This window comes from Oratosquilla oratoria, chromosome 12, assembly GCF_046742065.1.
Source record: "Oratosquilla oratoria isolate Oo_2021 chromosome 12, ASM4674206v1, whole genome shotgun sequence".
Lineage (NCBI taxonomy): Eukaryota > Metazoa > Arthropoda > Malacostraca > Stomatopoda > Squillidae > Oratosquilla > Oratosquilla oratoria.
The window spans coordinates 54,577,285-54,591,837 of NC_134788.1; the positions used below are offsets into that span (position 1 = coordinate 54,577,285).

Consider the following 14,553-nt stretch of genomic DNA (forward strand, 5'->3'; position numbering starts at 1 on the left):
CTATCATTATGTGTCCCAAAATCCTTGGACAGTGGAAGGGGAGGGGATGGTTGAGGGGCATGAGAATTCTCGTACACTGGGAAATTGGCGGAGGGTGACAGCTGCAGTTGGGAGCCAAAGTCCAGGAAATTTGAGACGCCGGCCGGAACCACGCACGTTCCTTTCAAGCCGAGCGTGTAGTTTCGAAGGACCAGAGATTTTTTTTTTTTTTTTCTCAAAGGGGAGGGGGAAAACTCGTGTAAATCGCAGCCCTATGGCTAATTAAACAGAACTTACTACACTGATTTCATTATGATTTAAGATGTCTCCACAACCAGTGACATGCAATTGATATTCAACAAGTTTTATCTTTATTAAATGTACCATGAAAATTGTTCCGCAGTGATTCACTTTTCAACTAACTGGGCAAGATACAACATACGTATTTGGTTCGAGACTTCCTAAAACAATTAGATATCTCTAATTATTCCTTCGTTCTCTCCTGTAATAGTGCACTGACTGGTGATTTCTTCAAATGAGTGGATGCCCTCAGTTGAACAGGATGCTATCGATATTCGTTGAGACTTGCGTCACATAGGGGCGGCGGGAACCAAGTCTGTCCTTAGTCGATAGCACCGAACGCGTGTGGGGGAGGGGAATCAAACCCAAGGATTTCATTTCCACGATTTCGTCGATCTTTCCGTGCTTCGTCATACTCTAGAAGTCAATTTTCCTGAATACCTAAGTTCGACGCATTGACTCACTGGAATGGGGTTGGTAATGATCCCCGACTGAACTTGTAGATTCTGATTTCGAGGCATGTCACGAGGCACGCTTTCTTCTTTCTTTAAGTTCCGGGACACACAAAACACGAGTCACTGCAACACGATTGGCGATGGGCAACGACGGGAATGAATTGTTCATGTTCGTGGGAATTTGTTCACTGGCGAGGTCCTCAGAGGAAGTGTCCTATAGGAGTGTCGCGTGCCTACTGCCACCAAGTGATACCAGCGGCACCAAGCATGAGGCACAGTACGCTGTTTTTCGGCGGGCACTTTTCCAATCGTTAAGTAAAATGTATCAATCATAATCACAAAGTACAGGGATACAAAATGTAACGTGGTGAATTAGTTCAATCAATTGAGAAGTTGAGATATTTCAATTTTAACATTATAATGCCTGTGATGACTTCGATTATGAGTCACTGCAACCAATTAGCGCTAAACTCTCACAACGGTTGCTGGGGAGAAGGGGGAACAAAAATACCAAGAAGTAGTTACTGGAGGTCTTAAGAATTTCAGCATTTCCATAGAGCGAAGGAAATGTAATGGCCGACGGGGCTGAAGACGAAGGAAAATGGGAAGAACTAGGCAGTATGTCACAATGCCAAAGTTGTGACATTATGGATGTCTGTGGTAAGTTAATTTGGTTGACATACAGCATGTTGTTCTCTGAAGAGTAAACATTAATGAAACATTCTTTCAGCTCTTTATTTATGCTGTACGAATGCATGTTGTATGTAAAATACACAATGGAAATAAGCTTACATGCTTTTCTGTGTTATCCTCGGCATTTGTTATTATTATTTCGAACTAAGTCAAATAAATCCGACTGTCGTCCCCGGATTCGAACCGAGACTCGTGAAATCACGGACACATCGCTGTGCCAACTGAGCTAACGAGCCTATTAAATTCCTCAACCTGGAAGTTAATCTAGTCCCGAGGAACTAAGTCGACTGTAAACTGCCGTCTGTACTTAATTTTACAGAGAACCAAGACCAACTTGTAGCTCGTGGTTAGGTGAAGAAGATTGTGATGAGGATAAAGCATTTGTGATGTCACTACTTCCGAAGTTTAAAAAGTTAAATGATGAGCAAAGATTTGAAGCACAGATTCCATCTACTGCTTATCATGGCAATGTGCCCTCTACAAGCAATTGTCATCCGTATGTTGCTGTACCAGGTATGTCTCAGCCTACAAGTGGTATGCATCACATGGCTCAGCACCAGATACGTGAAGGTCACCACTCAACCCAAGAATTAGTACTGTACATGCCCATGGATATCTTCACAACCAACATTATCAACCTCACCTACATCATTCACAAGCAAATCGCGAATTTCCACCGTCGGCATCAAATATCAATACCACAGTTTCGTCACCAGCATCAGGATGTTCTGTGAACTCAGGTGACACTGACCTATTTGAACTGTCATCATGAGATAATTATCATTTTCACGCATGACTAGTATTCAGTTTGTAATGGATTATCATATACTTTCTCGTTCATGCACTCCAATTCAATCTGGTGTTCACTAATAATTAAAACCGTTAGTTTATTTACATATAGAAGGAATTAAAAGTGTTTTCAGATTTCCATTGCTCAATCTTTCATTTATTTTGTTAAATTTGAAAGTGTTTTTTAAATGATGCTCAATAAATAGGGAAATACATTTTTTTTTTATGATTCACAAAGTATTGGTTATATCTTCACAGCTACAGTGATGTGTAGTATAGAAAATAGTCATATATTTTTCTTTTCTGAGAAATGGTAACGGATTTTCTTCATTTCTCTGTACTGTTATTTCAAGAATAATCCTTAATTATGTCAATAAACTACATGTAATATGAATTTGCATTTCCCTTATTTATCCTTACCATGTTACAGCTAGCCTTTCTATAAACAATAGTTGCCGCCATCGCGTGGCTCGTGTGCGGCCGTACAATCTTCTCAACTGCCACTTCGTCTTCCTCGGAGTGAAAACCCAATTTCAGAGCTTCAGTCTACAAGTCCACATAGTATTAATTGGATACATACAAGTGGCATAGGAATTGCAAGCACAACCATCGTGTAGGTAACAAGCAAATGTTATTATGGACACTCGTCAATCTTGTACTTGTATCTATTTATTGTGTGGGAATGGGGAAATGTTTTTGCGTAGACATGAGTGCACCCTTTAACTTTTTTTTCGACTTTGCTTTTGGTTAGTGTAGTCCTATTATAAAGAAAAAATATAGGCTGAATAGTCGGGTATATGTATTTATTGATGTATTATAATTTACATAAATAATATTTAATTTTCTAATGCTATATCACAAAGATGTGCACTTCTAAAAAAAATACCAGGTGATTTTCTTTATCTGTTCATTAGTTGATGCTGTCTGGGTTGATGTTACTTTCAACCAGTTTTCTAAAAAAGTTATTTGTAATTCATTTTAAGTGCCTGAATAACCATAACTTAACAAGCTATTCCCACCGTGTGCCTTGTTTTAGTCGTTGATGAAACTGAGGTGTGTGTGTGTGGGGGGGGGTGTAACCTAACCTAGGTATAGGTAGGGGTTATTTTTCTCACTTAAAGATGATAAACACACACGTATATATATATATATATATATATATATATATATATATATATATATATATATATATATATATTTCAGGCCTGTGTGTAGGGGAGGGGAGGTGTTCCCTGACAAATAGAGACCAGTAAAAGGTTAGCAAGAATCACACAAATGTTGATTTCTGACATCATTGATTGTTAACCTCTGCAAAAATATCACCAAGATTTCTCATTTCCAGTTATCTGTGTTATTGTATCCTTCATCATCTAATTTTATTATTATTATCATACTTGGGTGCGAGTGTGGTGGGAAAGGGAGGAGTGGGGGTGGAGGTAGAATGTAGATCGAGAAAAGTAAATGACATCTTCTCTGTTAATTTTCACTTTATTGGTCTCTATTTTCTCTAGTTTCTATGTTATATAATTTTGATATTTTTTCAATTATCCATTTTCTGCTTACTTTAAGCTTCTTTGTTACAAATTGTTTGTTCTCTTAACTTGCTGTGCTTTGGTTAATGTCTCAATATATTTGTATATTTTCATCATAGTTCTGAAACATGAGCAAGTAATATACTTTAGATCAGAATGTTCTCAAAATAATATTATACGCCATAACGTAAAAACTTAAATATTTTGTTGAATTATGTTTAAGATTGCTACAAGCCACATAGATTCACACAAGTTACTTATGACTCATTTGTACATACATACATACATATACCAAGGCTTTTTCCCCCTTACAAGGGAGGTAGCCAAAAAGAAAAAGGCACAGAAACCACTCCCACCCATTCCATCCCTAAATACACTCCACTCCCCTCCCCCCCTCCCTCTTATCTTAGCACCACACTAGATGACGGGTCATCCCTGCACCTTGTCCACTGCCCTCCCTGGGTCAGAGGCAGTGTTGCAAGATACAGCACATCCACAACAAGGCCGCTTCATTAAATTGGTGACCCCCCTCTCCGTCCCCCCCTGCAGAAAAGGAGAAGACGGGGAGAAATCCCTTCGGGCTGCGTCACCTCCTCATTTCTCACTCTATCCAGCCTGGTAACCCCCATCATACTTCTCAGACACCTCATCTCAAACACATTCAAACTCCTTCTCTCTTCTTCTCTTATGTTCCATGTTTCTGCCCCATACAGTGCTGTTGGCACAATCTCTCCTTCATACAGTCTCCTCTTAGCCTCCATTCCCAAATGTCTGTTCCTCATTACACTTTTTAATCCACCAAGGCATTTACTCGCTTCTCTCAATCTACATTCTACCTCCACCTTTACTCCACCTTTTCCTGCCACATTTGCACCCAAGTATCTAAAGCTATCTGCTTCCTCCAGTTGCTCTCCCTTAATGCTCACTTCCAGTCTGTGGCCACTTTCTCCCCTTATACATCTCATCACCTTTTACCCACATATTCAACTTTTTTCTTTCACAAACTCTCCCAAACTCTGTGACCAACTTCCTCAATCCCTCCTCTGATCCTGCTACAAGCGCAGTGTTGTCCGCAAACAACAGCTGGCTCACCTCTTACTTTTCTCCATTTTCTTTAAACATCTCCAATCCCTGACCTACCACCCTTGCATTTACCTCTCGCACCACCCCATCCATGTACAAGTTGAATTAATTTGTACTGGATGATTTCACTGAATAAGTGTAATACCAATTATACACCTCGTTTAGCCTAGTAACCCCCACCATACTTCTCAGACACCTCATCTCAAACACATTCAAACCCCTTCTCTCTTCTTCTCTTATGTTCCACGTTTCTGCCCCATACAGTGCTGTTGGCACAATCACTCCTTCATACAGTCTCCTCTTCGCATCCATTCCCAAATGTCTATTTCTCATTACACTCTTTAAACCACCAAGGCATTTACTCGCTTCTCTCAATCTACATTCTACCTCCACCTTCACTCCACCTTTTCCTGCTACACTTGCACCCAAGTATCTAAAACTATCCACTTCCTCCAGTCGCTCTCCCTTAATGTTCACTTCCAGTCTACTGCCACTTTCACCCCTTGTACATCTCATCACCTTACTTTTACCCACATTTATCTTTAGCTTTCTTCTATCACATACTCTCCCAAACTCTGCCACCAGCTTCCTCAATCCCTCCTCTGACCCTGCCACAAGCGCAGTGTCGTCCGCAAACAACAGCTGGCTCACCTCCCACTTTTCTCCATTTTCTTTAACCATCTCCAATCCCTGACTCACTACCCTAGCATTCACCTCTCGCACCACCCCATCCATGTATAAGTTGAACAGCCAGGGCGACATAACGCATCCTTGACGAAGTCCCACCTTTACTTCAAACCACTCACTCTCTCCATTTCCAATCCTAACACATGCTCTACTACTCACATAAAAACTCTTGACAGCTCCCAAAAGCTTTCCTCCTATCCCATAAATCTGCATAACCTCCCACAGTGCCTTTCTGTCTACCCTATCATAAGCCTTTTCCAGATCCATAAAAACCCAAAAAACATCCTTCCCCTTTCCTATAGCTTTCTCACATATCTGTCTTACCACAAAGATCTGATCTACACAACCTCTACCCGTCCTAAATCCACACTGTTCCTCACCAATTACTCCTTCTGTTCCTCTCCTAATCCTCTCAATTAAGATTCTCCCATAAGCCTTCCCTACTACACCCCACTGTATGGGGCAGAAACGTGGAACATAAGAGAAGAAGAGAGAAGGGGTTTGAATGTGTTTGAGATGAGGTGTCTGAGAAGTATGGTGGGGGTTACTAGGCTAGATAGAGTGAGAAATGAGGAGGTGAGGAGGAGAAGAGGGGTGAAAAAGGATTTGGGAGAGAGGGTTGATGAAAGAATATTAGGATGGTTTGGACACATGGAAAGAATGAGTGAAGAAAGACTAGTAAAAGAGGTATGGAAGGCAGATGTGGAGGGAGTGAACATGAGGGGACGTCCTAGGATGAGGTGGATGGATGGGGTGAAGGGGGCTTTGGGGAAGAGGGGAATGTCTGTGGAGGAAGGAAGGGAGAGGACGGAAGACAGAGGTGAGTGGAGAATGGTTGTATATGGATGATGTTGTGACTGCATGAGGAGAAATGGGCGGGGGGGTGGGGGGTGGGGTAGTATGTGTGAGTAAATTTTGACGCAGCCCGAAGGGATTTCTCCCCGTCCTCTCCTTATATGCAAAGGGGGACGGAGAGGGGGGGGTCGCCGATTAAATGAAGCGGCCTTGCTGTGGATGTACTGTGTCCTGCGACACTGCTTCTGACCCAGGGCAGTGGGCAGGGTGCAGGGATGACCCGTCATCCAGGAGGTGCTCAGATGAGAGGAAGGGTGGGAGGGGTGTGGAGTGTATTTAGGGATGAAATTGGTGGGAGTGTTTTTATGCCTTTCCCTTTTTGGCTACCTCCCTTGGAAGGGGGAAAAAGCCTTGGTATATGTATGTATGTATGTACACCTCGTTTTAGTATTTGATGGAAAGGAGCGGTGAATCTAACATATCCTAGCTTCTGGTGGTATTTTCACAAGATGTCATTTGTTTCCCTCCAACCCTGATGTTAGGGAATGGGGAGTTCACTGCAAAATGGAAAAAAAAAAAAAAAATTGCTGTAGAAATAAATATCAGATTCTTATGAATCTCAAATGTTGATTTATGACATCCTTCGGTGTTGTTGTTGTGTGTGTGTATTGATCTTAAATGAAAATTTGACAAAGATGACTTATTTCTATGTTATTGTATCATACATTATACACCAATATCTTTCTCGTGTCCTCTATCTCTTTGTAGTATATATTCAACAACATCAGTGTTATTATTTGCTCAACCTTCTATTTCTTTCTTATTCCTTTAAATTTCTTCTATGATACGAGTTGTTTGTTCCCTCCCACCTACTGTATTTTGGTTAATGCCCCACTGTATTTGTATGTGCTCGTGTTACTTAAAAAGTTAGATGTCACACTTGTCATATATTTTCTTTCAGGTCGAGGATAAATATCATCATTTCATTGGAGGAGGGTATCCGGAGATTCCTTAAATTGGTCATATAACAAAGGTAATCCTGTGTGGCGACTGTGACTTACCTGTCTCGTGAGTTGTCTTAGATATCATGTGATGATTCACACTGGAGAGGAAATTTGATGCAGATTTCTCATGAATTAGTGTTCTTGAATAACAAGTGACGTCCCACACTGGAGAAGACAAGACTTTCAAATGTGACCTCTGTGATGCATCTTTCGCACAAAGGAATGATCTCAAACGACACATGATGACCCACACTAGAGAAAAGCCTTTCAAGTGTGACCTGTGCATTGCAGCTTTCATAAAAAAATGTAGTCTCAAATCTCACACAATGAGCCACAATGGAGAAAAGCCTGTCCAATGTGACCAGTGTGATGCAGCTTTCTCAGAAAAAGTATAATCTCAGATATCACATCATGACACACACAGGAGAGAAGCCTTTCTAATGTGACATTTGTGAAGCAAGTTTCTAAAAGAAGAGTGATCTCGAATGTCATATCAGGGCCCACACAAGAGAGAAGCCTTTCAAGTGTGTCCTGTGTGATGCATCTTTTTCATCAAAACGTTCTCTCAGATACCACATGAGGACCCACACAGGAGAGAAGCCTTTGAAGTGTGACCTGTGCGATGCAGCTCTCTCAGGAAATACTGTGCTGAAATATCACATGATGACCCACACTGGAGAGAAGCCTTTCAAGTGTGACCTTTGTGATAAAGCTTTCTCACAAAGGAGTAGTATCAAATATCACATAATGACCCACACAGGAGAAAAGCCTTTCAAGTGTGACTTGTGTGATGCAGCTTTCTCACAAAAGAGTAACCTCAAATCTCACATGATGACCCACACTGGAGAGAAACTTTTCATGTGTAGTCTGTGCAATGTAGGTTTCTCACGAAAGAGTCATCTCAAATATCACGTGATGAACCACACTGGAGAGAAGCCTTTCAAGTGTGACCTCTGCGATGCAGCTTTCCCACTTATGGGTAATCTCAAACGACACGTAGTGACCCACTCTGGAGAGAAGCCCTTCAAGTGTGACATTTGCGATACAGCTTTCTCTTCTAAGAGTTCTCTTAAGGGTCACGTGAAGACCCACACAGGAGAGAAGCCTTTCACGTGTGACCTGTGCGATGCAGCTTTCTCACTAAAGAGTACTCTCAAAGATCACATAATGACCCACACTGGAGAAAAGCCTTTGAAGTGTGACCTTTGCAATGCAGCTTTCTCGGTAAAGAGTAGTCTCAAATATCACATGATGACCCACACTGGAGAGAAGCCTTTCAAGTGTGACCTTTGTGATAAAGCTTTCTCATTTATGGGTAATCTTAAAAAACACGTAGTGACCCACTCTGGAGAGAAGCCCTTCAAGTGTGATCTGTGTGGTACAGCTTTCTCACGTAAGAATTCTCTTAAGGATCACGTGAGGACCCACACTGGAGAGAAGCCCTTCAAGTGTGGCCTGTGCGATGCAGTTTTCTCAGGAAGGAATGGTCTCAAATATCACATGGTGACCCACACTGGAGAGAAGCCTTTCAAGTGTGACCTTTGTGATGCAGCTTTCTCACGAAAGAATAGTCTCAAACGACATGTGGGTACGCACAGTGGAAATTAACCTTATTTGTCACGCATTGACCCATACTGGAAGGAAGCGAGGTAATCCTTAAAGATGGCGATTTTGCTATTTCATCTGACTAGAAAATATTTCGGTTACAATATTCTAGATTTCCGTAAGAACACCTCAACAATGTGTCTAACATTCGTATTCTATGCTTAACTTCTCTTTGTTCGTCCTTTAGCTTGTTACTCGTGAAGATGTCATCCACGATTTGGGATGAAGAGTGGGGTTCCTTTAATGATTTCTTTAACAAACTCAACCTCCTAACTGCTAACATTAAATTCAAAGTGGAATGGGAAGTGGATAATAGATTACCATTCTTGGACATCTTAGTCATGAGACATCAGGATCATCTTTCTTTCACAGTGTACAGAAAACCCACGCACACTGGGAGCTATGTACACTTCTTTAGTTACCATCCTGACAATATCAAATATAGTGTTGCTTCGGGTCTTTTTCTAAGGGCACTAAGACTATGCAGCCCATCTTATTTGGATTCAGTAATTCTAACCATACAAAATCAATTAAGAAGATTAGGGTACCCTGACTGGTTTACAAACAAAGCCTTAAGTAAGGCCAAAACCAGTTACTATAAATCCACTTCCCATCCATCTCAGTATCATAAATGGAACAAAAATTGCCCAAAACTTCCTTATAACAAATTTATCAATGATTTCTCTCAAATGCTACCAAAAGACAACATAAAAATGATTTATAGTTACCCCAATAGTTTATTCAGAAAAGAAGTCGACGGTCATCACAGAACAACAGAAGACATAAACCTGGGAGTTTACAAATTACCCTGCTCAGGATGTAGCCAAAATCATTTTCAAATCAAAATCAAAATTCTACATTTATATTCAATTTTTTTCTTTCACACATTCTCCCAAACTCTAACACCAACTTCCTCAATCCCTCCTCTGATCCTGCTACAAGCGCAGTGTTGTCTGCAAACAACAGCTGGCTCACCTCTTACTTTTCTCCATTTTCTTTAAACATCTCCAATCCCTGACCCACCACCCTTGCATTTACCTCTCGCACCACCCCATCCATGTACAAGTTGAACTCATTTGTACTGGATGGTTTTACTGAATAAGTATAATACCAATCATACCTCGTTTTAGTATTTGATGGAAAGGAGTGGTGAATCTAACATATCCTAGCTTCTGATGGTATTTTCACAAAATATCATTTGTTTCCCTTCAACCCTGATGTTAGGGAATGGGGAGTGCACTGCAAAATGGAAAAAAAAAAAATTGCTGTAGAAATAAATATCAGATTCTTATGAATCTCAAATGTTGATTTATGACATCCTTCGGTGTTGTTGTTGTGTATGTGTAGTGATCCTAAATGAAAATTTGACAAAGATGACTTATTTCTATGTTATTGTATCATACATTATACACCAATATCTTTCTTGTAGTATATATTCAACAACATCAGTGTTATTATTTGCTCAACCTTCTATTTCTTTCTTATTCCTTTAAATTTCTTCTATGATATGAGTTGTTTGTTCCCTTCCACCTACTGTATTTTGGTTAATACCCCACTGTATTTGTATATGCTCGTGTTACCTAAAAAGTTAGATGTCAGACTTGTCATATATTTTCTTTCAGGTCGAGGGTAAATATCATCATTTCATTGGAGGAGGGTATCTGAAGATTCCTTAAATTGGTCATGTAACAAAGGGAATCCTGTGTGGTGCCTGTGACTTACCTGTCTCGTGAGTTGTTTTAGATATCATGTGATGATTCACACTGGAGAGGAAATTTTCCAATATGACTTGCTTGATGCAGATTTCTCATGAATTAGTGTTCTTGAATAACAAGTGATGTCCCACACTGGAGACAAGACTTTAAAATGTGACCTCTGTGATGCAGCTTTTGCACAAAAGAATGATCTCAAACAACACATGATGACCCACAATAAAGAAAAGCCTTTCAAGTGTGACCTCTGCGATGCAGCTTTCATACAAAAATGTAATCTCAAATCTCACACGAGGACCCACACTGGAGAAAAGCCTTTCCGATGTGACCAGTGTGATGCAGCTTTCTCACAAAAGTGTAATCTCAAATATCACATCATGAGACACACAGGAGAGAAGCCTTTCCAATGTGACATTTGTGAATCAACTTTCTCACAAAAAAGTAATCTCAAATGTCACATCAGGGCCCACAAAGGAGAGAAGCCTTTCAAGTGTGACCTGTGCGATGCAGCTTTTTCCTCAAAACGCTCTCTGAAATATCACATGACGACCCACACAGTAGAGAAGCCTTTCAAGTGTGACCGGTGCAATGCAGCTTTCTCAGGAAAGAGTGCTGTCAAATATCATGTGATGACCCACACTGGAGAGAAGCCTTTCAAGTGTGACCTTTGTGATAAAGCTTTCTCACATAGGAGTAACCTCAAACAGCATGTAGTGACCCACACTGGAGAGAAGCCTTTCGTGTGTGATCTGTGCGATGGAGCTTTCTCACAAAAAAGTACTCTCGAACGCCATGTGATGACCCACACTGGAGAGAGGCCCTTCAAGTGTGACCTTTGCAATGCAGCTTTTTCCACAAAACGTTCTCTCAGATATCACGTGATGACCCACACTGGAGAGAAGCCTTTCAAGTGTGACCTGTGCAATGCAGCTTTCTCAGGAAAGGTTACTCTCAAACGTCACATGATGACCCACACTAGAGAGAAGCCTTTTAAGTGTGACCTTTGTGATAAAGCTTTCTCACTTAGGTGTAATCTCAAACGACACATAGTGACCCACTCTGGAGAGAAGTCTTTCAAGTGTGATCTGTGTGATACAGCTTTCTCATTTAAGAGTTCTCTTAAGGATCACGTGATGACCCACACAGGAGAGAAACCTTTCCAATGTGATATGTGCGATGCAGCTTTCTCAAAAAAGAGTAGTCTCAAATATCACATAATGACCCACACTGGAGAAAAGACTATCAAGTGTGACCTATGTGATGCAGCTTTCTCGCGAAAGGGTAATCTCAAATCTCACATGAAGACCCACACTGGAGAGAAGCCCTTCAAGTGTGACCCGTGTGATGCAGCTCTCTCAGGAAAAAGTGCTCTGAAATATCACATGATGACCCACACTGGAGAAAAGCCCTTCAAGTGTGACCTTTGCGATGCAGCTTTTTCCACAAAGCGTTCTCTCAAATATCACATGACGACCCACACTGGAGAGAAGCCTTTCAAGTGTCACCTGTGCAATGCAGCTTTCTCAGGAAAGGTTACTCTCAAATGTCACGTGATGACCCACACTGGAGAAAAGCCTTTCAAGTGTGACCTTTGCAATGCAGCTTTTTCCACAAAATGTACTCTCAAATATCACATGATGACACACACTGGAGAAAAACCTTTCCAATGTGAAATGTGTGGTGCAGCTTTCTCACGAAAGAGTAGTCTCAAAATACACATGATGACCCACACTGGAGAGAAGCCCTTCAAGTGTGACTTTTGCGATGCAGCTTTCTCAGCAAAATGTACTCTCAAATCTCACATGATGACCCACACTGGAGAGAAGCCTTTTATGTGTGGTCTGTGTGATACAGCTTTCACACGAAAGAGTAATCTCAAACAACACATGATGACCCACACTGGAGAAAAGCCTTTCAAGTGTGACCTGTGCAATGTGGTCCTCTCAACAAAGAGTGCTCTCAAATATCACGTGATGACCCACACTGGAGAGAAGCCCTTCAAGTGTGACCTTTGTGATGCAGCTTTCTCACTTGAGAGTGCTCTTAAGTATCACGTGATGACCCACACTGGAGTGAAGCCTTTCACATGTGACCTTTGTGATGCAGCTTTCTCACGAAAGAATAGTCTCAAACGACATATGGGTAGCCACAGTAGAAATTAATCTTATTTGTCACATGTTGACCCATACTGGAGAGAAGCGAGGTTATCCTTAAAGATGGCGGTTTTGCTATTTCATCGAACTAGAAAATATTTCGGTTACAATATTCTAGATTTCCCTAAGAACACTTCAACAGTGTCTCTAACATTCGTATTCTAGGCTTAATTTATCTTTGTTTGTCATTTAGCTTGTTACTCTGACACAAAAGTATTTTGATATTTGGAAACTTAAAAAACAAAAGATCGTAACCGAATTCGTCTCTGCTTAAACCAAGTAGCATGCTAGCGAGAATACCTATTGTGGCCCTACATTGACACAGATTGGTCAACATGGAGTGTGCTACGATTGTATTAACTTTCCTAATGCAATTTATTATTAGTCAGATTTTTTTTTTTTTTTTTTTTCCAAGGGGAGTTAGTTCCAGTTGGTTAAGATTTTGGGCAGACAATTGTAATATGTCGACTGAGTTTCAAAGTGGGTTTGCTAATTGGTGTCTGTTGTAATCAAGCTCATTGAAGAAGTACCTCATTGAAGTTATATATGGGTTTGCTGTTTATTTGGATAACCAGGAGCATGGTGATTGTGCATTTTCTATATTTGCCTTTTTTATGCTGGAAAGTAGAGTTTGGTTAATAATTGTTCATATGTATGTTTCACAAATAAAAATATGTATATATAGATTTGTTTGACTCATTGCTTGGCGGGCTAGTTCATTATCATAATTTTATGGAGTCCTCTAGTGTATAGATAATGATAATGATAACAATAATGATATGATAATGATAGTAGTAACAATAACAACTCAGGCTCAGCAGAGATCAGACGTCTCTCCTAGCCCCAACTGCTGACCGTTCCGGCACACGCAAGACTTCTTCGTTGACGCTGGCAAGTGGAATAATATTTTAGACAAATCCAAACAATGTACTTTCTGCTTTTTGCAGTGGTGTACATTTGACACATTTCCCGAGTCACGCAATTCTCTGTTTTTAGATTTGTGCTCGGAGGAAAAGAGACATTTATATAAGTCTATACCCATCCACATTGCTCACCGCACTGCCCCCCATAGGACCAGTTTACGCTTTAAGTATTGCCCATTTCTGTTAGTAACGCTCACTGTCCCCATTAGGGACCAACTCTCCCCTTCATCTTAAGGGAGGAGCCACCCGTCGCTGCTTGATTGTGAGCATCGCCCTACCCCCGTCAGGGGCCAGCGCTCTCTCTTCTCGTCCCCATTCGTGGGAGCTGCCCCCTGTTTGACTATGGTACCAAAACAGTATCAGTGTAGTACCATTAGTGATATACTACATTATTCTACTGCTGTAGAAGCAAGTGTAGGAGAATAAAGGGGTAGTCACTCCCAGGGTAATAAGAGTAGATATCAAGTACCACGGGATTGAAGGTAGCAGGCCATCAACAATATCAACATGTTGTTATAGTGAATGCTACATGTCAGCTTGGGTCTCCTATTAATTAATTCCAAGATTTACCTGTACCTCAAGAAGGAGTGGGCACTTGCACATTAGTTCGAGCACCAGGAAGTAGTACATTATAACCTGAAGCACCTAAAGTAGGATACAGGGGACCAGTACTCGTATGAGTAAAACAAGGAAATCGAGGGAAAGGTCCAATTACCTTGTTGCCTGGTACCCTCATTCACCAGGCTTGTATTATGATCAGATCATAACTGTTCTCGGACTATACCTGAGACATATACCATACTATGACAAGCAAAACAAAGGTGGAAACCAGTTTTGAACATC

The 14,553-nt window shown here is 40.9% G+C and overlaps 1 protein-coding gene across 1 annotated transcript; it reads left to right on the forward strand.

Annotated features, from left to right (window-relative positions):
* The first annotated feature begins 2,676 nt into the window (after positions 1-2,676).
* On the forward strand, positions 2,677-13,443 carry LOC143032065 (uncharacterized). Its single transcript, XM_076196530.1, has 3 exons — positions 2,677-2,829; positions 7,275-8,923; positions 10,758-13,443. Exons 2-3 carry the CDS (start codon positions 7,894-7,896, stop codon positions 12,794-12,796), a joined length of 3,069 nt encoding a protein of 1,022 aa, XP_076052645.1. The 5' UTR covers positions 2,677-2,829; positions 7,275-7,893; the 3' UTR covers positions 12,797-13,443.
* The last annotated feature ends 1,110 nt before the right edge of the window (positions 13,444-14,553 follow it).